Source organism: Onychomys torridus, chromosome 4, assembly GCF_903995425.1.
Source record: "Onychomys torridus chromosome 4, mOncTor1.1, whole genome shotgun sequence".
In the NCBI taxonomy this organism is placed as follows: domain Eukaryota; kingdom Metazoa; phylum Chordata; class Mammalia; order Rodentia; family Cricetidae; genus Onychomys; species Onychomys torridus.
The window spans coordinates 43,032,933-43,056,354 of NC_050446.1; the positions used below are offsets into that span (position 1 = coordinate 43,032,933).

At 38.4% G+C, this 23,422-nt stretch overlaps 1 protein-coding gene across 2 annotated transcripts in view; it reads right to left on the minus strand.

Moving 5' to 3' along the window:
- The window catches only part of Ttc21b (tetratricopeptide repeat domain 21B), a 75,835-nt gene that overhangs the window by 16,991 nt on the left and 35,422 nt on the right, over positions 1 to 23,422 (minus strand). For both annotated transcript variants that reach the window (XM_036183834.1, XM_036183833.1), the window contains 9 exons: positions 22,747 to 22,819; positions 22,145 to 22,255; positions 21,277 to 21,415; positions 16,325 to 16,431; positions 10,480 to 10,668; positions 9,116 to 9,226; positions 7,922 to 8,003; positions 1,622 to 1,772; positions 1,259 to 1,420 (listed from right to left, as the gene is read on the minus strand). In XM_036183834.1, coding sequence (XP_036039727.1) covers positions 1,259 to 1,420; positions 1,622 to 1,772; positions 7,922 to 8,003; positions 9,116 to 9,226; positions 10,480 to 10,668; positions 16,325 to 16,431; positions 21,277 to 21,415; positions 22,145 to 22,255; positions 22,747 to 22,819 — 1,125 coding nt within the window. The remainder of the gene's footprint in view (positions 1 to 1,258; positions 1,421 to 1,621; positions 1,773 to 7,921; positions 8,004 to 9,115; positions 9,227 to 10,479; positions 10,669 to 16,324; positions 16,432 to 21,276; positions 21,416 to 22,144; positions 22,256 to 22,746; positions 22,820 to 23,422) is intronic.

Here is a 23,422-nt window from a genome sequence, read left to right on the forward strand (position 1 = left end):
ACCTTTATCCATCCCCACTCCTTCTGAGAGAGGAACAGGCACAGCTTGAGGGGTTGCCACCATGTTCCAGCAGTAATCCAGGGTGAACATTGCAAAGCTGTGGTGGTGTGGGCTAGCACTCAGCCCGAGCCTTGGTCTATCTTTTCTGGCCATTGCCTCAGATGAGGGATTCTGATCTTGTTTCATAGTGCTGCTGCAGGAAATCAGTGACATAATGCATAGAAAGAACAGAGCACAGGGCTGACATAAAGCTACCATGTGTTATGTAGGAAGTATGATCTTCTGCTTTGTTTTAATTTTGCAGTGTGTGTATAGTATGCATGTATGTATGTGTACATGTTGCATGTGTTCACATGGAAGCCTGAGGTTGACACCAGGAATGCTCTTCAATCACTCTCTACTATGTTTATTTATTAAGGTAGGGTGTCTCAACAGAACCCACAGTTTGCCTATACAGCCAATCTAGGTAGGCAGCTTCCTCTGCAGATCCTCTGCCTCTGGCTGGTGAGTGAATGCATTACAGGCCAGCCACCAAAGCCACTGAGCATTTATGTGGGGTCTGGGGACTTGAACTCAGGTCCTCATATTTGTGCAGCAAACACTTTAACACTGAGACATGCCAGTCAGTACTATTATTATTATGTGGACTGTGTTTGTTATGGTTGTCAAATTCTGTAATTTATTTTAGTTTTGACAGTAATTAGGGGAATGCCTTTGTAATCCACCTATTATGATTTAGGAAATGGAAAGTATTTCATGCCTAATTGTTTTACCTTTTTGTTGTTGTGATAAAACACCATGACCAGATCAACTTATAAAATAAGTTGTCTAATTTGACTAATTCAGAGCGTTAAGAGTCCATGCTAGCACAGCAAAGGAAAGCTGAAAGCTCACATTTCGATTCACAAACAGAAGGCAGAGAGAGCACTGGGAATCTCCTAGGTCTTTTGAGAACTCAAATCCCACCCTCAATGACATACCTCCTCCAATAAGGCTACAGCTCTTAATCCTTCCCAAAAAGTTCTACCAACTGGGGACCAAATATTGAAATACATGAGCCTATGAGAGGTACATTCATTCAAACTACACACTGAGGTGGAGAATCATTATTTTAGTCAATACATGTATAATATACATATTCCATCCATCTTTTCCTCAGCATCATGCTCGAAGGTGATTTTCTTTGGCTTTTCTGTTCATGATCCCCAACAAATGCTTTAAAAACTGTACCAAAGGAAATGTGTCACTTGCTACTCACCCCAGGTCTCCATCAAGGTTTTCAAATACTTCACCTCCAATAGTTTCATTATCTGGATTCAAGCAGATTTCTATCATATTATAAAGTGCATTCTGGCCCCAATCACTATCTTTTCGAGCTTTATTAAAATGTCGAAGGGCATCATTTGGTTCTCCAGTATACCTTATTGAATGATTGAAAAAAAATTCAATCACTGATTACAAATTTTATACCAGATCATAATATGCTTCATAAATAAATCTATTAAAATACTTCAAATTACAGGTTTATTTTTAAACATGAAGAATAAAGCCTTTTCTATTTTCTGCACAATAAAGGGAGAAAAATCATTACGAAGTAGGATTTATCTGCCAATAGATTTACCAAAAATGTAATCCTTTACAGTACTGAAATCCTGGCTCCAATTTTGTTCTGGAGTTGTGTTTCTCAGCCATTGAAAAAAATCTCGGAACATCCTCAAGTTTCCCACATCTTCTTAGGAGATCAATCAAACGAGACAAAGTCATAAAATTATCTAGAAACAAGCAATACTTCAGATATAGAGAACATGTTAAGATATTTGTTCTGATTGTTATAATTCTACTTTATTAATGTACAATTTTCTTCAAATGAAATACAACATAATAATCAAACTTTTTATGTGCTAGAATTTCCTAATGAGAAGTATAGCCTTGGTCATCTATCAAATGATATCTGTTTCACTGGGTCACCTACTATAGAAGAAGACATAATGTAGGCATGTCTAGAAAAGGTTGATTTTATGCTACTTTTCAATGTTCCTGGAGTCAACGTTTCTAGAAACAGCCTTCATCTAGGTCATCTAAACCCTAAAATTCAGGAAGATAGATTGACAACTGTTTCTGAGACTCTTTTCCTATTTGCAGATGGAAGGTGGGTAATGGAAGTGCAGGATAGTGATTGAGGTAGGTAATCACAAGTTTTATTCCAGAATTTACTCCACATATGAAATGTTGAAGACGAGATTCAGTGGACCACACTACAGCGTTATCATATTAGTCCCAGGATTTTAATATGATTTCACCTTTTCCTAGGTGAAATAGTTAATTCAGTTCTCTGGTTTCCAGTGGAACTTTCTCTTAAGTTCCTTCTAGCTTTCTGCTATCAGTATTGTACTTAAGATTTGAGCAAGATTTTGATCAAGATTCATGAACACCAAAAGAAGAAAAAATACACAAAATTGTGTGTAAAGAAGGAAAAAAAAAGACTCAATTTCATGACACAGAGATGAGGTAAGTCATGTATGTATGACTAATAGTTAATTACTTGTAAATAAAACTTGGCTGACACTTTTTTGATTCAACATTAGACAATAACTTCTTCCCAATTGTCATTAAGTGGCCCTCAATGCTATGATTTTAACAGCTACCTGACAGTCTATTACATTAGTAGTTAAATTCTCCAGGAGTCTGTTTTTAGGTGGTAGAGATCCTGAATTATCTTAGAACTCATAGGGAATTTGTTAAAACTCTTACACACACAATTGTGAGAACTTTCTTAGGGTGAATTCACAGAGTTAAAGTTATCTACATGAGCATATGAACATAGCCCCAATTTTTAAAACAAATTACTTACTCTTGACTGTAGAGACATTATTATATGATGTATTAGAACACTAAGGAGACCATGCCTAGAGTACTGAATAAAGCCTCAACCAGCTATTTATGTGCATATTCACAGCAGTGATACTTGCAATAATTAGGAAGGGGGAACTATCTGTGTGTTCATTAAAGATGACAGATAAATGTGATACAAGCATATATAAAACATAGTTTCTTGAAAATGTAAGAAACTCTTAACATAGCAACAGGGATGATCTCTGAATACTATGCCAGGTTAAATGAGCCAGACACATGAACAAATGCTGCAGGATATCCTTTTAGCCACCTAGAGTTGCTAAGAAGCATAGAAGCAGACAGCAAGATGGAGACTGTCAGCAGAGGAGGAAGGTGGAGTGGAACTGGGGCACAGAGCTATAATTTAAAAAGGTTATACAAGTTCTGGGGATGGATAACCACATCTGGCTCAACAGTATCAACATACTCAATGCCACTAACTGTATGCTTAAAAAAGTTAAGATGGGGCTGGAGAGATGGCTCAGTAGTTAAGAGCACTGGTTGTTCTTCCAAAGGTCATGAATTCAATTCCCAGCACTCACATGGTGGCTCAAACCATCTATAGTAGGATCTGATGCCCTCTTCTGATGTAAAGCTATATGTGCAGATAGAGCATTCATACATAAAATAGGTAAATCTTAAAAAAAAATGGTTAGGATGATACATTTTATTATATTACACATTTTGTCAGAATAAAAAAATAAGAAAAGAATTTTGGAAGGTTTGCATCTATTCAGTTACATATATGAAAACAATAAGATCCTTTGCCTTCTCCTAGATTTTGTTTATCCTGCCTTGTGGCATCATTATAAAGAGCAGAGATTTAGGAAAAGGGAATTCAAAACTGGCCATGTCTTTGAGCTGTGTGAAAACAAGTAAATTAAATTATCTCTACCTAAGAATGACTCACTTTTCTTAAAGTGAGTATAATATCCACCTTCAGAGCATTGGAGAAATTAAATCAAATGAAGGTATGAAAGAGTTCTCTAAGTCTCAGAATGACTCTCTACATTTACAAGTCTTTGTACAATAGGATGCACAATCCATCATAAAGCCAAAGGAGGCTAAAAGTAGAATTCAACTAAACAAGGACTAAAAGTTAAAATATCTGGCCAAACATTTGTATGCTATTGCTAATATGTGGAGACGTATTTTGCAAATATCTACATCCAACATTGGGAAGCCAGTTTCTTGAAAAATTCTCTCCTTCTAGTACTGCTGAAATATATTCATCATTAGCTTAAGTTATAATGACCACAGAAAGACTACTACATTGTGTTATCTTTTTGTTAGCCTTGACATTTGAGAAAATGAGTGTCTTCATTTAAAAAAATGGCAATATATCACAAGGTAAAAATAGTAGCTGGTATATTTTTTTATTGATGGACGGTGCAAAGATATCAAAATAATGACAGTGAGATGTGGCATGCAGGAGTGCAGTGCTGCAGAAATACATAGCACCAGAGAAGTCAGGTGTGCTTTCCTCAAAGAGCTGACCTTTGAAGAGCCTCAAGGATGGGGGCCAGCCATTGCCAGGCTGACAAAGGCATTCCCAGTAGCTGATAGCACTGCACACACAGAGCAGAGTTCAGCCCAGGGAAGATGGCAACCTTGATGTGGCTGAAGAGCAGGAAGAGGAATGAAAACAGAAGCAGAGGGCTAGCACAGGCCACGATATTATAATTGGGCTATAGCTTTAGGCTTTACTCTGCAGCATGAACCTACTCTGAGCAAGGGGGTATTATGGGTTAGAGTATTGATCTGATGACATGAGAGCCAGCAGCAGCAAGAGCCAGGGCTGGAAGAACAGATGAGGTGACAGGGATATCACTACAGCAGTGGGTCAGGAGAGGACAACAGACTGTGTTGCTCAGCAACCAGGCAGATGGAACTGTGGTACTTGTTGGCTAATTAAAATGGAGAAGGAGAAAAGTCAAGATATTGGGAAAATTTGAGACAAGATACAATATGTTGATAGCAAAGTTACAACTGTAAAAGGTATTTTCAATTAGAAATAAAATTGGACAGTACTCTTCTTTTTAAAAGTATTTTATTTTTAACTCTGTGTGTGTGTGTGTGTGTGTGTGTGTGTGTGTGTCTGTGTGTGTGTGTCTGTGTGTCTGTGTACAATAACACACATGAGGCAAGTGTCTTCTAGGCCAGAGGCATCAGAGTCCCTGGAAATGGAGTTACAGGTGTTGGCTAGGTGACATAGGATCTAGGAACCAAATGCTCTTAACAACTATACCATTACTTCAGATCTTGAACAGTACATTTCTAAAACAAGCTAAACACAGACACACTCTAAGTTATGCTACTGATGATGATCAACGATGCATACATAAACTCACTGTACATGTGTATGCATTAGAAGAAATTATACAAATTTATAGATAAATAGGTAAAGTCCTACCAGGAATAAAGTGTTGGGATAATCTTTTTGTACACTGTGTGAAGATATGTCTCTGTTTTACCTCACCTGCCTAAGGCTTCTTCTGATTGGTTTAATAAAAGAGCTGAACAGCCAATAGGTAGGTAGGAGAGGATAGGCAGGACTTCCAAGGAGAGATAGAAACTCTGGGAAGGAATCATAGGCATGGGAGATTCATCAGCTAGATGCAGAGGAAGTTAAATGTACAGTACTGAGGAGAGGTAATGAGCCATGTATCAGATTAATATAATTTAAATTTAAGTTTAAGTTTTAAGAGCTAGTGGGATCAAGCCTAAGCTAAGGCCAAGCTTTCATAATTAATAATAGGTCTCTATGTTGTTATTTGGGAGCTGGCAGTCCAAAGAAAGACCCATTACAATACAGCATACATTATAAAAAGAAAAGGTCATGTAAACAAAAATTTTAATTAAAATTTAGTAAGTTTAAGTACTGACATCAATCCATTCACTGATTAATGAATGAATGATGCAATCAGTGCTTCCTCTAATGAATTCACTCACTCAAACTACTATGCAAATTTTCTCAAGCATCCAACATTCCCTAGTCTTACCTAAAAACCTTGGTGTTACCTGACTAGGAAAATATGAACAGTCAGAAGAGAATTCTGTTCCCTGTCTACTCCCATCTTGTCATTCAGACTCAATTCAATCTATCGTCATTGACTCTGTACTATGTGACTGGCTTGCATCTGTCAGGGATTTAAGATGAGCACATTATTGCTGACCTTGAAAAGTATACAGTCTAACAGAGAAGACAAATATATATATATATTCATATATATTAGCAAATACTCTCTTTTTGTTTCTTGTTTTTGTTTGTTTGTTTGTTTGGTTTTTTTGAGTCAGGATTTCTCTGAGTCATAGCCTTGGCTGCCTGGAACTCACTTTGTAGACCAGGCTGGCCTCAAACTCACAGAGATCTGCCTGTGTTTCTGAGTGATGGGATTAAAGGTGTGTGCTTGGCTTACAAATACTCTTAATTAACAAGGAGTTATTTATTGACAGTGTGATGTGGATTAGGGTGATCAGTTCATAAACCCACTTTGACTTTGGTTTTGCATGGAAAGTTCTGGATCTAGAGCCCTTGTAGTCTTAGGCAAAGTAGGAAGTAAAGTATTCAATGCATAAGGATGCCTAGTGCACTCTCAAGGGTAATATACTTTAGACTACATAGTGAGAAAGAAGAAAGAATATATTATAGGCAAAAGAGGAAAATGTACACAAAACTCCTGGCATATGGGTCCATGTCTTTCAGTATTGCTGGAGTACAATGTCCTTACATTGAAATTATGAAGAAATAGATTTTAAAAAAAGACACAAAAGTAGGGGATGGGGAGATATATCAGACCTCTAAAATCCATGTAAAAATGCAAGGTGATGGTATGGGCCTGTAACCCCAGTGCTAGGGAGATTGAGACAGGGGGATCCCTAAGCCTCATTGGCTTGTCAGTCCAGCCTGATTCATGAGTTCCAGTCCAACGAGACACTTTGTCTCTAAAGAGATGGGCAGCTTACTAAGACTGATGCTCAAAGTTGTCCTCTGTTGTCTACACATGCCTCCCCCCATCTTTCTCACACACCCACACAAGCACAGAAACACATTAAAAAACCCCACACAAGTAAGAGTGGAGCTATTTGAGAGAGGAAGGGGATGAGAGTAATGAGGAGAGGCACAGAAGGGGTTAATGGAAATGAACATGATGCACTCATGTACCTATAGGAACATGTCACAGGAAACCTCTTACTTTGTACAATTACTATACACTTGTCACAAAGAAGAAGAGACATGCCCCAAAGCAGCCAGTCTATCAACTCAATAACTATCAAGGTTTGTTGAAGAACAGAAACCTAGGTGAGAGAAAAGCCATGTGCCACAAGACGTCTTCTCTAAAGCCTGCAAAAGAAACTCTAATGTGTGCGGGCAATACGGCCAAGAATAGCTTAACCCTACTCATAAGGAAGCAGAGTCTGTTCTTGAAAGAAATAAGATTAGATAATTCCTTCCTAGCACAGGAAATGGGAACAGCTTGAGGTAGACTGAAAACAACATGTGGACTGGGAAGTAGAAAGGGTAGGAAAGCCATGGCGGAGGCCTCTGGGAAATAAAGGTAGGTTTGGGCAAAGTGAGCAGGGGGAATAGGAAGTAGTTTATGGCTGAGCACTGTCACTGCAACGCAGGTGACTGGGAACGGACTCCTCTTCCAATTCCTTCTATTTTCTCATTCTAGAAGTGGCACGATCTTAGGTGCGGGGCAGGAAGGTGACAGGAATGCTGGAAATTTGAGGAGACAGAAGAAAATGGGAAATGCAGTTGGAACGGGGAAGTCATTAAAGTAACACGGGGTACTGCAAGGCAGCCCGGCTAGGCTATGCTCACGATTTACAGAGACCAACAGACAGTGGGGCATTTTCCTGACGGCCATTTGAGCTACCTAGACCCAAGTGTGGAATTAGCAGAGTCAGATTCAATCAATTGCTCCTTCCCAACAGGTGATAAGCTAAAAAGGCAAAACAAACAAAACCCAAAGAGACAGGGAGATGATTACCTTTGAACAAAAAAAAGTCTTTGTGCATTTACCTGGTTTGCGTTCTAAAAGCTGCTGCAAGTGGAACACTGCTTGTTCATAGTCCTGTTTTCTGAACATGAGGTCAGCCATCAACTGTAAAGATAAGTTGGCTCTAAAAATGGTACCACATATTTTTATGAAGCATATTCTTTTAAAGAAGACTTAGTACTATAAAAATATTTATGAAAAATAGGAGGGACAATTTGCAAAAAATTAATCAAGCATGCAAACCAGATAGGCCTGTTCACAAACTTTTATTTTTAGCAAAAAATAAAATGTTTCAAGTCGTGGCATAAAAACAAATTTGAAGGGATGGAGAGATGGCTCAGAGTATGTATTGTTCTTGCAGAGGACCCAAGTTCAATTCCCAGCACCTACCATGGGCAGCCTATAACTATTTTAACTCCAGCTCCAGGTTGACCCATTGCCTCTGATCTTCAAGGGCACTGGACTGAAGTTCACATCCCCTATTACCCTTATAATATAATTAAAAACTATAACCATATATCTATAACATCAATTAAAAGGTTATTCAACATTCCACTGTGCTACTGAAGAAACATGCCTCACTGCAGTAAAGCAACAATAAAAAGATTAAAGAAACCTTAAGTCACATTTATTTCAAATGGAAAGCATACAAGCACTGCTGGGATTTTTCCATGTGTTTTAAGCAAGGTGAGTTCTATTCGACTTGGTTGTAATGGCAATCTTGAATGAGCCTCATACATTGTCTTCCATACAAGGTACTGAAAGGCTGAAGAAAGCTTCAACCAGGTAGAAAAGAGACTGTGAACAAGCTAGTGACACAGTGCGGTGGGGGCCTATTTATTTATTTTTCTGTGACTCCAGAAGTTCTCTTGAAACCTTACATTAGCTCAGAATGTCAAAGCCTGGGTTTAACAAATCTTGTGATGGAAGACCACAGAACTACCCCTGTCCAACATGCCCCTTAGGCATAAAGAAAAGTTAATGAGCTCCAAAGGGAAAGCAAACCGTCACCTGGACTTCCTGTCACTCCAGTGACGCTATGGCTAATGGTCTCTGGTACTGGTTGGTAAACGTGCCCATGTTAGACATACGTTATTCTTCCGTAAGCCAAAGTTAACAGCACCTCACCATTTAATAACGGTTCTGTGGGTAAAATTCTGACAGTCCTAACAGAAATAAAACTCCAGAGCCTGCGCAGCAGAGACGTCCGGACTGACCATGGTGGCTGGTTCATTATCCTGGTCCCTCTGGAGAAGCAGTGCACAGTGCCGTAGGGAGGCATCGAGGTCTTCTTGGGCCAAGTATAACTGGGCCAGTTCCAACATTATCTAGGCAGCAAAAGCAAGATACTCAGAAACTGGTTTCAAAATAAAATGAATGAAATGTTTGGATAAGATTAAACTTGATTCATTTTAAAGTTATCACAAGAAAAATGCCATGCACAGTGGAGAAGATAAATGATAGGCACATTCATCTCTATTGTCTTTTCAGGAAGAGACTGAAAAGCAGGTGATAACTCACTTGAAAAACAGAGATAAAAGGCATTGCTGATTTAAAGCTGGACACCGTATTACTGTATAAATTTCTCTGAAAAGACCAAGGCAAACCTCTTTGACCCTGCTTTCTCATTTTAAAGTGAAGAAGGTTCAACTGGTAGACAGTCGCTAAGGATGCTTTTGAGCCAGAACTACCATTTCTACCCTTTTAGTCCCCAACGGAAAGGAGAGCTGCTTGGGTGTACCCTACCAAAGACTATTCCAGCAGCAGCCACACCGAGTCACTGCAGTAACTTTCAGAGTCATAGCACCAGGGAGCCATCAAACCACAGATGCTGAAGTGTACAGCCTTGCTTACCTAACTGAACCAAACGACCTAGATTGAGATATCGGAGACTAAAAATAGCTTTAAACTGATGATTAAAACACAGATGAATGTTTAAAAGAAAGAAATTGCAGTTTGGTTTACATTAGTTATTCCACTATAATTTTTGTGTGTTCGTGAGTGCATGTGTGTGTGTACACATGTGGGTGCACACGTGTAGGGGGGGCCTGAGTTCAACATCAGGTGTACTGCCCTATCACTTTGTGTTGCACGGCTTGAGATGGTCTTTCACTGAACCTGGAGCTCACCAATTCAGAGGGGCTGACTGTCCTGCAGTCCCATGATCCTCCTGCTCTGACTTGCCAGTGCTAGGATTAAGGTGTGTGCTGCTGTGCCCAGCTTTTTTACACAGCTTCTTGGCGGTTGCACAGGCTCAATTTAAGTCCTTATCATGTGTAGCAAGCACTTCCCTGACTGTGCAAACTCTGCAGTCCCTCCAATGTAAGGCATCATGTAATTTGTTTGATTTTGCATTACTGGGCATATGCTAGGCAAGCAATCTACTGTGGAGCTCCACTTCGAACCCCATATGCATTCTGAAAGTTTTCTAGAAATAGTATTTTTTAAAAAAAAAACAAACTGTTTTATTTGATATATTTATTATCAAATATTCTGTATTAATAGTCATATAAGGCTTCTACATCTGAGCAAATTAGATGGTACCTGGAAGAAGAAGAACTCACAATTTTGTAACACTGACCTTACTATCTGCTTCACAATGTACCAGGGCCTCTCTATAAAATGTAATTGCTTTTTCATAGTCTCGCTGAGCAGCAGAGTGTTTTGCAATCTCGGCACAAATTTCAGCTGCAAAGTGCTTCTGTGAGGGAACTGCATCTGGCTGCTCCATCTGAACCCGCTTCAATATCCGAGCCTGCAGTTCTCGAGCCTAGAAAACAGTTAAGCATTAAAAAATGAGAAAGAATCAGGAAAGGAAAAGAAGCAATTTTCAACAGGTCATGTAACAGTATAATTTTATAGTAAGATTTATACGAGCGCTGATGGTCTGTGACATAACCACCCCCCAAAGAGCCTTATTATGATCTCAAACATACAGCTGCTGGCAAACCAGCCAGCAGGTAGCATCTGCCCAACCAAAGTACTGCAATGTGGACTCTTTTTCTGTTATAGGGATGAACACAGGAAAAAAAAAATAGGAAGATCACTAGATTCTATTAGTAAATAATTATAAATGCTAAATGTTTACTATATTAATGAAATGTAATAGTAAGATTAAATATTGATAGATTTTAAGTAACATGTTGATAGTTTATGAATTAATCACATATTTTTTCTAAAAAAAAATTAAAACCCAACCAGGCTGTTGAATGTAGTTTTTCCACTCTTGGAAAGGTATCAAAGATTTATTTAGAAGTGATAGAAACAAAACACAACAACTAATTACCACTGTAAAGAAATATCTATGTTATAAGGTAGAATATCTAAGAAAGAAATGGCAGCAATAAAGCGCCCTTGAGGCGACATAACGTACTGATGTGCAATCACCTGTCAGTGTATTTAAACATGGACCTGTGCTGAGCACAGACAACCTAGAACAAGGTGTACTCACATGCATAAGAATAGTGAGTAGATTGTTAGATTGGAAAGATGTCTTTTTACCCATACTTCTGGTTTGTAGAACATTAATAAGCGGGAGAGAATACCTATGCTTTAGTGCTTAACAAGTAAAATCGAACCATGATTTATTGACAATCATTCACTGTGACACATTTAGTAAATAGGGAGTGCCTGCTATATACCACACATTAGACTGTACACAGGGAGGACACTGTTTCAAGGACTCCTGCCAAAATGTTGGTTGACAATTTATATTTGATGAGTATGATTTACAACATTTCAAAATTTTCATTTTTGAATTACCAGTTTAGAGGGTTATAATAGTCTTTTGGAAATGAAAGGATGATAAAACATGAATGTACATAGTATACAGCAAAGATTAATTCTCTTTGATGCAATTTATATTTGATTACATAAATATGTATTTATGCATGCATGTATGTTTCTGATCATATATATATATATATATATATATATATATTTACTGTGCTGAAACATGGCTCTACCCTGTTTTGCACACAGTAAGAAAGAAAAAATGAAAAAGAAAGAACTATATGCAACAGAGGCAACTTCCCAAGAATAACTTCCTTTACCCATCAAGGTATGTGTTGTAGAATATTATTTTAAGATGTGTTACATTTGTTTATGCTGTGGAACATTTGTTTAATGATGCAAAGATGTGTCACATTCTTTTATGTTGTATTTGTTTAACTCTGTGGAACTCTGTTACTGTGCCTGCCTAAAACACCTGATCGTCTAGTAAAGAGCTGAACAGACAATAGTGAGGCAGGAGAAAGGATAGGTGGGGTTGGTAGGCAGAGAGAACAAATAGGAGAAATCTGGGAGTAAGAAGAGAGATCAAGGCATGAGAGAAGGTGGAGAATGTTAGGAGCCAGCCACTCAGCACCCAGCTACCCAGCCACCCAGCCACCCAGCCACCCAGCCACCCAGCCACCTATGGAGTAAGAATCAAAGTAAGATTACAGTATTAAGAAAAGGAAAAAGCCCAGAGGCAAAAGGTAGATGGGATAATTTAAAGTTAAGGAAAGCTGACAAGAAACAAGCCAAGCTAAGGCTGGGCATTCATAAGAAAGAATAAATCTCTGTGTGTGATTTATTTGGGAGTTGGGTGGTGGGCCCCCCCAAAGGAGCAGAGTAAAAACAACCAACAACGTTTTGGCATTCCAATGTGGGGCTAGAGTAAAAGAAACGTGAACTACAGGTATGCACTGAAATGATTTGAACCTTGGGGACAGCCTCAGTTTATACTTGCTTATCTGAGTATTAACATTGCCCTCTTTTTTTTATGTTTAAAAGAGATTTCTCTCGGTATTGTCCAATACCAAGGCACAGCATCAAGCCAGGGCTTCTCTTTCTGCTGTCTTATGGCCAAAGGGGAGAGGTAAGAGAGTAGGAGGTTGATATGAAGCTTTAAGTCCCTTCCTAGTCAACATGAATCCATTCACGAGGGTGAACATTTTAAACACAACTCATAGGTAGAATTCCAACTCTGTTTTAGAATTAAATTTCATACACATACTTTCTAAGAGACATAGTTAAACCATTGCAACTTTTTCAGGCAAACATAGGTTCTAAGTCTTTGATGGTGGCTATGATTCCTAGGACCAGTACCCAATAATGAAATACTGCTTTGGTTTATAATTTAGGTAGCATTTAGTAGTCTAGAAGCTTCTACTTTGTACCTGTAAAAGACTCGCTCTAAAGACATCATTTGAAAACTTGAGTATCAGAATCACCAGAAGGGAGCTTTAAAATGAGAATTGTGGATGCCATCTCAAGAGTTTCTTATTCAGAAGGCCAGCTGAGTGTGAAAGGTATATTTTTAAATGCCCAGGTGATATTGATGCCAACAGAAGCCATGCCTGCAGATGGCTAGATAGCCCTTCAAGCATCCCACCCGGCGCAGCACCCACTGCTATGCTTCATAACGAAGGAGGCACACACAGGTGGAGAGCACTGCATGTCCACCAAATGGCTGGTGATTATGAGATCCATTTAGTACCGAACAATGGCTTATGTGTAAGTCCAGAGCTGCGCATGTGGATACACTCAGTAAATATTATTACTATTTTAACATATTCAGTAAATATTATTACCATTTTAGCTCTCTTTTATTAACTAAAACCTATCCACCAGTCACTAGTCACTCCTGCATCTTTTTTTTTATTGGGAAATAACTAGAGATTATATCTTTGACATCTATTTTGTTATTTTTATTAAAACTTTAAAATTAAAATATGATGGCATCACTCCACACTTCCTTTTCCTCCATCTCATACTGGGAGCCTCTTTTTCTTTTGTTATTATTGTCACTTATAACTACACACATATATAAATACAGCCTGCTGATTCTCTTTAGTGTGGCCCTCTTTACAGAAGCTCTGTACTTTGAATGATACATTTTATGAACTAAAAAATTTGTAAAAGGTGTGTAATTGATGTCTAACAGATATACAGTCTATGTACTCTTAGTTTTATCTCTGCATCTGCTAAATTTCTAGGAAGACAAATAGAATAGTGGTGTGTATCTCATTTGTTTAGCTCTCAAGAGGAACACATTTATAGACGTGTGTGTGTGTGTGTGTGTGTGTGTGTGTGTGTGTGTGTGTGTGAAAGAGAGAGAGGAGACAGAGAGAGAAGAGACTTTGCAATTTTCATAAGGATAAATAACTATAAGATACTTGCATAAAAATTTTTGCATCTTATAGCTAAAACATTTCATAAAAAATGTTGAGCTGCCATAGAGGAATGGACAAAGAAAATGTGGCACATTTATATAATGGAGTATTACTCAGCTGTTAAAAAGACAGACACCAGGCAATCTGAAGGCAAATGGCTAGAACTAGAAAAAAGTCATCCTGAGTGAGGGAACTCAGACTGAGAAGGACATGCTGTGTCCTCACTCATAAGTGGACACTGACTGCAAAGTAAAGGACAACCAGACTATAATCCATGGACTCAGAGAGGCTAGATAACAAGGAGGATCCAGGGGAGATGCATCAATCTCCCTGGGAAGGGGAAAGGGAGATCTCCTAGTTGGACTGGGGGCAGGTAGGCATGGGAACTTGAGGGATTGGGTTGGAGGTTGGGCAGAGGGGGACAGTGCTGACAGAGATGACTGGAAAGGGGGGTTTTACAAAGTAGGGTAGTAGCCTGATGCAAGGAAAACTTCCACGAGCCTACAAGGATGGCCCCTGTTAAGACTCCTGGCAGCAGTGGCTGCATAGTCTGAACTGGCCATCCCCTATGATTTGATTGCTGACTACACAGGCTGTGTTGGAAAACCTTCATCCAGTGACTGATGGAGACAGATACAACCAAACACTGTGTGCTGCATTTGGTGAGTCCTGCTGAGGAGAGGGAGGAGGGATTGTAGGAAATGTGTGTGTGTGTGTGTGTGTGTGTGTGTGTGTGTGTGTGTGTGTGAGAATGTCAGGAACATCTTGGCAACCAGGGAGCCTGCATGGGACCGACCTAGGCACTCTGCATATAGGTGACAGTTGTGTAGCTTGGTCTGCATGTGGGGCTCCTGGAAATGGGAGCGCGGGCTGTTCCTGGTGCTTTGCCTGGCTCTTTGGAACCTATTCCTCATGCTGGAGTTCCTTGCCCAGCTTTAAAACAGGAGGAGGTGCTTGGTCTTACCGCAGCTTTCCTGACCCATGGGGGGCTTTCCCCTTTCTGAGTGATTACAGAGGAGGGGTGGATTGAAGATGGTGCAGAGAGAAGGAGGGGGGAGGGGAGCTGTGGTTGGGATTTAAAATAAATAAACAAATAAAAAAAGAAAACAGAAAATAGTATATGTATTAAGAAGGAAACTGCTTTTTTATTCTTTTTTTTTTTTTTTTTTGGTTTTTCGAGACAGGGTTTCTCTACGTTGCTTTGCGCCTTTCCTGGAACTCACTCTGTAGACCATGCTGGCCTCGAACTCACAGAGATCTGCCTGCCTCTGCCTCCCAAGTGCTGGGATTAAAGGCGTGCGCCCCCACCGCCCGACTTGCTTTTTTTATTCTTAATAAAGCACCATCATGGGGTAAAAAGCCAGCATTGAATAAAACCAGAGAGAAAAGGATGTTTCATTAATAATATCACAAGAATAAAAAGAATAAATCCCTGTATAATTATTTAAAAAGAAGGCAAATAAAATTAAAATATCAAGACTATGAAACATTTTTATAGCAGATATAGGCAATCAGAACATTTATTGTATTTGACAATTGAACAAATTACTTTAAAAAACATGGGAATGTAAGCTGACAGAAGAGGAAGTTTAAAATGGTCAGTGTGAAATCTCTTAAAGTTGTTGAATTAAAACATAGTTTCCATAAAGGCAGGGGCGAGACTACAGCAGTTTCAAAACTGAAAAGTGTCCTCAACTTTAACAACAGTATTCTTCTAGGCTTTTCTCTAATGAATCTACGAGGAGGAAATCTGAATAAAATGTCAGAAAACATCTTTAAATAATGGCAAAATCGCTTAGAAATTGACATTTATTTCAGAAATATAAGGACTGATTAATATCTGAGAATTACCTTAATATACCAGATTAATAGACAAAATAAAACAGGGCATATAACCATCTTGATGGACTGACTTTCATTTTCTTATTAAAAATTGTTAGTAAATAAGAAATTGAAAAAAAAATGACTGAAAGCCATTTAACTACTTAAGAAAACAACAGAATGTAAAACTCCTACTTTGAAAACCACAAAATATTAGGAAAGGTTAAAGATCGAAGTAAGTGGAGAAATTAAGCACTGAGTTCCTAACACTTGCCCAGGTTTTAGGCTGTAGAACAGAAATAAAATGGCGAAGCATCCTTAACTGTTAGAATGGCAGTGTTTTGTGTGGACCCCCTTTAGGCACGGATGCGTCCTCTGTAACTATGGGTCCACAGGGAGTGCTTTCAGCCGGTCTCCCGACTCTGCCCACAGTCCCACATACTGTACCTGTTGTAATGCAGCAATCGCATCGCCGGGTCTTTCCATTTTCGAGTAAACTTTCGCTAGAAGCACTTGGGAGCGCCCATCCTCCATGAGAGCTGACAATTCAGTCACTAAGAATGGAGTGCAAAGGGGATAGTGTCATTTTAAATAAATGTCTATATTTCTCTACATTAAAAAACTGGTCTTAAAAAAGATTTTGACAGTAAATAATAACGTAAAATTTTATAAAGTTAAAGTATAACAAAATCATAAAAAAGATTTAGGATAGTAATTGGCTGGAAGAAATTGTAGAGAACTGAACAGTAGTTTTCATTTTTAGACACTTATTAGCACGTAATTTCATCACTCACGTCAAGATTGCAATTTTCATTTTTCAGTCTGTAAAAACGTCTGATGAAGCCATTAAAATAGAATAGTCTCTGCATACAATTAAGAAATTGCTTTTTTAATTCTTAATTACCATCATTAAGGGCACAAACTATAATGTCAACAGGTCTGGTTTCTAGTCTAGGCTCATCTCTAGCTAACTATGTAATCTTTCCCCCTGCAGAATAATACTCCCTACTTAGCATACAAAGTGAAACTTCAAATAAGTCCAATAAATAATCCAAACAAAGAGGCATCTGATGATCTAAGGAATACATTGTAACTTAAGGGGCACATCAGACCCCTAAATGGGGACAAAGTCAGTTTTTTGCACCATTTATGGAGTATACAATCCAGGCCACATTCTGCTATATACCCCCTGCACGTAGGTCAGAGCACTATTTTAGAGGAGTTGGTTCTCTCCTTTTATCACATGGATCCAGGAGTTCAACTCAAATTGTCAGGCCTAGCAGCAAGCACCTTTACCTGCTGAGCCATCTTGCTGGCTCAATCACTGTTTCACATTTCAACTTGTTGAAGTAGGGCTTCTTTAAAATAATTAATTAACAAACTGAGTTAACAAAAACTCAGCCTGGAATGAATAAACTTCCAAAATTTGTCATGGTTACTTTACAGGTAAGAAAAGCTGGGAAGTGGGCGGAGTGGCAAATAGAGACAATGTGGAATCCACATAAGCTGGAGCCTTTGCTCCGGCCTAATTAGAGGGCCAGAGTGGCAGGACTGTAACAGGAAAGTGGCTGGATTTACGGAAAAGCTTCAGATCACTTCTGGATTCAGAGAGGCTGCAGCAGTTCAGGACTGAAATAGGCCTGGATTCAGGGAGGCTGCAGCCCGGCAGGCCAGCTAGCTACCATCCTAATCCAGGAGAGGCAAATGGGGATAGAAAGTAGTGGAAACTGAGTTGTGGGAACAGTGAGACTCAGAAGTGAGTCATCAGCTATTTAAACAGAACGAAAAGGCAGAAGCCAAGATTTTGGTTCTTACCCACTAAAAAGGAAAATAAAGTTGTAATGAATGAGAGGAGGAGGGTCCCATGCAGAAAACATTTAGGAAATGTATTAAGAATTTAGGTTTAGCCGGGCAGTGGTGGTGCATGCCTTTAATCCCAGCACTTGGGAGGCAGAGCCAGGAGGTGAGTTCCAGGACAGGCTCCAAAGCTACACAGAGAAACCCTGTCTCAGAAGAAAAAAAAAAAGAATTTAGGTTTAGCCAGAATAAATTAAAGACGTATGTTAGAAATCAGGTACTTGTATTTATAAGCTGTGAAAACCTGTATATATGTAGGAACATGAGCTGTAGACTGCTGATTTAAAAAATAGGGACAATTTAAAGCTAATTAATACAGTAACACATGAAATGTGTATAAAGGTATATTAGTCTGCCTCAGGCTGTGTTCAACAAATATTCATTAAGCTTTTACTACATAAACACAACAGTTAACTTATATAAAATACATACTGTATTTTCCCCTACAACCTTAGGCCCTTTTGTGTTAGCAGTGAGATCTGACTGAGCAATGCACAATGTTTGGCGTGAGTGAGAAATCACACAGTAAATGTATCCTTAATTGGGAGGATTTATGGGACAACTTCATTAAAACTCCCATATGACCATCTGGGAGTATTAGAAAGCTTAGGGTAGACTCCTCTTGCAGATGGAAACATACATGGTGTTAGCAAAAGAAAATCAATGGAATGAAATTTCCTACAGAGTCACATAAATGGGGATTTACTATGAACTAACGGTGGTATTTGAAAAAACAATTAAAGTTGACTATCCATTTTGAAGATGATATAGAAAAAAATTATATGTAATTTAAAGTCCTTAATTCAAAAATAAAGACAAAAAGGCCAAGTAACATCCCATAAGACTTTTATAACATAGTTATGAAAGTTTTTCATAAAATAAAGTAACAAAGAAACCAAAGAAGAAAGATGGTCAGATATGGTAAGAAACAATAAATAAACTTGGCAAAAACAAAACAAAACAAACAAAAAAACCAAAATCAAACCAAAAAAATCCAACCAATCAACCGAACACTGGCCCCAGCAAGATCATCTATCACAAAAAAATGAAATTTGGGCAGCTGAGAAATGACTGGCATGAATTCTAGGCAGCCTGGGCCTAGAGGAGATCATCCTTCCCATGAAACAAAGCAACAAAGAAGAATGAAACAATATTCAGTTCCAGTAAGTACCTAGAGGTATATAAACCAAAATTGTACTACGGTTTTTTTAAATTTTCCTTCAAATACTTATAAGTACAAACACACAATATTCTGTGATTTTAAGACACACTGGGATGCATAATTTTGAAACAGAAGACTATAATTGCAAATAAGGAAAGAAATAAGATGAAAACTCAAAAGTATAGAATTACACATAAACTATAACTACATGTACCATAGTCTAGTGTGCACAGCCATTCCCCAGTACCTGGGGGACTGGTTTTGAGCACTTCCATCCAGTACCTAAATTCATGGGTGTGCAAATCCTTTATGTAAGTAATGTAGTATTTGCACATAGCATGCACATGTCCTCTGATATCATTTAAATCATTGTTAGATTACGAATAACATCCAATATAATGGAGATGTTATATAAATATCTCTTCTACTGTGCTAGTTAGGAAATAATGACAAGAAAAATGTCTCTACATGTTCAGAACAGGAACAACCTTTCTTTGAAATATTTATGACCCATGGTTGGCTGGGTCTGTGGATTCCAGAATGTCAACTGTAACTGTGTGTGCATCAGAACAGAGGCATGAGTAGGCAGACTTAGGAAAACAGGCAGGTGGCTAGTTGGAGATTTCTCTGGTGAGTGGGGGAAAACAAGGCTTTCACTTACTTTAGCAATCTTTAAACTCTGAGAGGAATAAGCACTACATTTTACTAAAAATTGAATAAACTTGCACAGTTGTAAAAAGGAAATGTGAAAATACTGGAAAAAAAATCTCTATGCACAAATGTTTTCCCAGCATGTATTTTTTTTTTTTTTTTTTGGCTTTTCGAGACAGGGTTTCCCTGTGTAGCTTTTGCGCCTTTCCTGGATCTCGCTCAGTAGACCAGGCTGGCCTTGAACTCACAGAGATCCACCTGTCTCTGCCTCCTGAGTGCTGGGATTACAGGCGTGCGCCACCACCGCCCGGCCCAGCATGTATTCTTAAGAAATATAAGCAAGTACTCGGGGAGATGGTTCAGTGGTAAAGATGGCTGCTGCCATGTCTGACAAACTGAGTTCAATATCTGGGATATACTTTCCCAAGTTGCCCTCTGACCTCAACACCTACTCAATGGCATGAGAGCACACCTGCAACACACATTATAAATCCAAAGAGGAAACAAATGTAAAAAATTTAAAATGCAACTGTACACCAAGGATTAAGATATAAGTGTATTAGTTGTAATGTGGTTTATAGTACCAATATGAGAAAACAAAATAAATGCTCAATAATATAGTAAAATTAAAAACATTACCAAGTTATAAAACACTATTTGATCAAATGGTATGAAAGTAATGGTATCAACACGTATTTTCTCACATTGTATACAGAGAAAATAGCTGAATAGGTAATATGTTTTTTGAAAAGGAAAATCACAAGGACCATATTTATATAAAAACACAAATAAATGTATAGAGAATATATATTTAATCACATTCTACCTATATGGAAAGTAATGTCAGCAGAATTTATGGAAAAACAGTTGACTTAATGCATTACTATACTTTTATAATGCCTGCATTTTTTTGTATTCATGTGTTTGTATGTGTGCATGTGTGTATCATGTAGAGGCCAGAGTCAATGTCAGGGCCATTCTTCACCCTACCTTTGAGACAGGGTCTCACTGAACCTGGAGCTGGATAATTTGGTCACAGTGTCTGGCCAGTATCAGATATGAATGCTGTCTCTGACTCCCCATCTCTAAGATTATTGATGAGCTTCTTAAGTTTTGTTTTTTTGTTTTTTGTTTTTTTTTTAAATGTCAATTGTAGGGGTCTAAACCCAGGTCATCAAGGAAGTACTTTATCAATGGGCCTATCTCTGCAACCCCTCAAGATGCTTGAATTCTTTAAAAAAATTAATATTTATACAAGTCAAGATTATAAAAGTGGCCAGGTGGTGGTGGCGCATGCCTTTGATCCCAGCACTCGGGAGGGGAGGCAGAGGCAGGTAGATCTCTGTGAGTTCAAGGCCAGCCTCAGCTACAGAGTGAGTTTCAGGTAAGGCTCCAAAGCTATACAGAGAAACCCTGTCTCAAAACAAACAAACAAAATTATAAAAGTGTTGATGTGCTTAAATATCAGTAATTGTAATTTATATATATTTATATCATTTTGGGAATTAAGTCCTTTTATAACACAATGAACTATATATTAAATTTATTATTAGATTTAAAACACACCCATTTGGCAGAGTTGAGTTCTGAAAGAAGAAAAATACATGTAAATTCATAAAACCAACTACATGTAAGAAAGAAAACCAATATATAATTAATTAGGTATTATAAAAATAAATAGACCAGATTTATCAAGCAAACTTTTTTCTAATTAGAATGGCTTTCATACCAGGTTCATGAGCTAGAGAATGCTGGAGAACTTTTTCTGCTTTCTCATACAACTTCAGTCTTAGTAAGAGCTCAGCCAGGTCATAGCAAAGGCAATTCTGTTGTCCACTTTTCAGAGCGGCTTCGTAATACGTGATTGCCTAAACAAAGTCCATTTCAGTTAGGGCTTCAAAAGGCACTGAAATTTCATACGTCCCAGGTGTAAGGCATACTGATAACTAGAAATAATATATGAAGAACTGTAGGCATATATCCATGCTGTCAGAGAAGTAAGCTGCTTTTCTTAGAGAATCATAGAATACAGAGCAACCAGCATTTTCTTACAATAAAGGAATAATGAATAATACTTGGTAAAAACCTTAGAGATTATTCTAGAGGTCAGCAAGCCTTCTTAAACACGTTTGCTTTCCTAGTAGGTGTACATATATTTAACAATGACCAGGCATAGCACAAGAATACACCAATCAAGGGAAACACTTTACCCTACTAGAAACCAAAAAACAACCTCCTTGAAGCGTATAGCTTGACCACACTGGCACAGCAGAAAGGAAGTGATTATGCTACATTACGTAACAAAGGAGATGTGGGATTAGTGACTTTAGGACCATTATTCAGTTGCAGAGACTGAGAAGAAGCTTAAAGTACTGCTAGGGTCAAAACAAATCTTCCTAAAAGGCAGCACTGAAGAAAACAGGTCACTGGGAAAATTCGACACGACACAAAGACCAGTTTGCACACACGAGCATGGAGCTTAAAATCACCAAAGATGTGGAAGGTGGCTGCTGCTGCTGCTGGTGAAGACTTCTCTACAGCAGGCCTGGACTAACTTGATCCAACAGATGTACTGACATTATGGAGCAGTTAGTTACCTTTGAGTAATTGTGAGTTTTGACAAGCGCTTTCCCAATTTTCCTTGCCAGTGTTCCATCTTTGGGGTTCTGATTTAATGCTTGCTCATAGGCCACTATGGCTTCTTCAGGCTAACATTGTCAGACACAAATGACAAACATTAACTGACAGTGTAAGTGGATCCATTGAAGACCAACATTTCCATAATTAAGGCCCTCCCAATGTGGAATACTTTAACTCAGTGTATACTGAAGAACATAAAAGTAAACAATTCTAGATAGAAGACAGAAAGTGGGCCAGATATTCATCACTGTAATCATACCCACAATGACCACACTCTTGACTACAGCAACTTTGCATTTCCTGACAGTCATCATAACTGTCAGTAGATCTCTCTCCACCCTTCTGTTTAGAGGAAACTCTTGACATTCTCCTAGCAACATCTCTATTGCAGATAAGATTGCTGAGTTAAGTCTCCATGTTAAAAACATGGTCAAAGCTAACCTTTTATTGCAATCACTAGAACTCAGATATTAAATGATGAAAAAGCTAAATTCCCTATGCTAATTATAGAATTCTACATTTAAAAAAAATTTGAGTTCAGTAAAATTAGAAATTTTACCTCTTGGATGTTCATGTATGCATCACCGAGGAGCAGAAAGGACCGGGGACTGGGCATTCTTTCAGCAATTTCTCTGGAAATTGGACCAACTCTACTTAGTATATTGAATACAGGTAACATTTACAAACCAGTAAGATAAAGTGATGGCTTGTTTATCTTAAGTATACAGTAGCCTTCAGAATATTGCCAGTAGTATTATCTTGTTAACATGTATACTTTTCCTGCTACATCAAAATGTACTTCTCAATGACTCTTTCCATTTTCTGACATGCATGGAGGAAAGTAAAGGTAGACAGCAAACATTCGAACTCTCATTGCCCAGGAGGATTCCTTAACAGGAGGAAGGCATTGTACGGTCCACCTGAGCTCTCATCCTCAAGGTGAAAATTATTGGATGAATTACCTCCAAACCATCACGTCTTCTGCTTCAGCATCTGCTGCTTATTTATTTGCAACAAGTAGATGACTGAAATCTTCCTGCTTCACCCCATCCCCAAGTGCTACAATGACAAGTCTGCACCACCATGCCTGGCTTGCTGCTCAGCTTTAAACATTCCTTACGTAAGCATTTAAACCTCTATGATAAAGCCAATTACTATTCCAACTTTATAGATGCTGCTAAGAGTGCATGTCCATAGCTAATCTGTCAGATTTGCCTGAAACCAAACCATGCTTT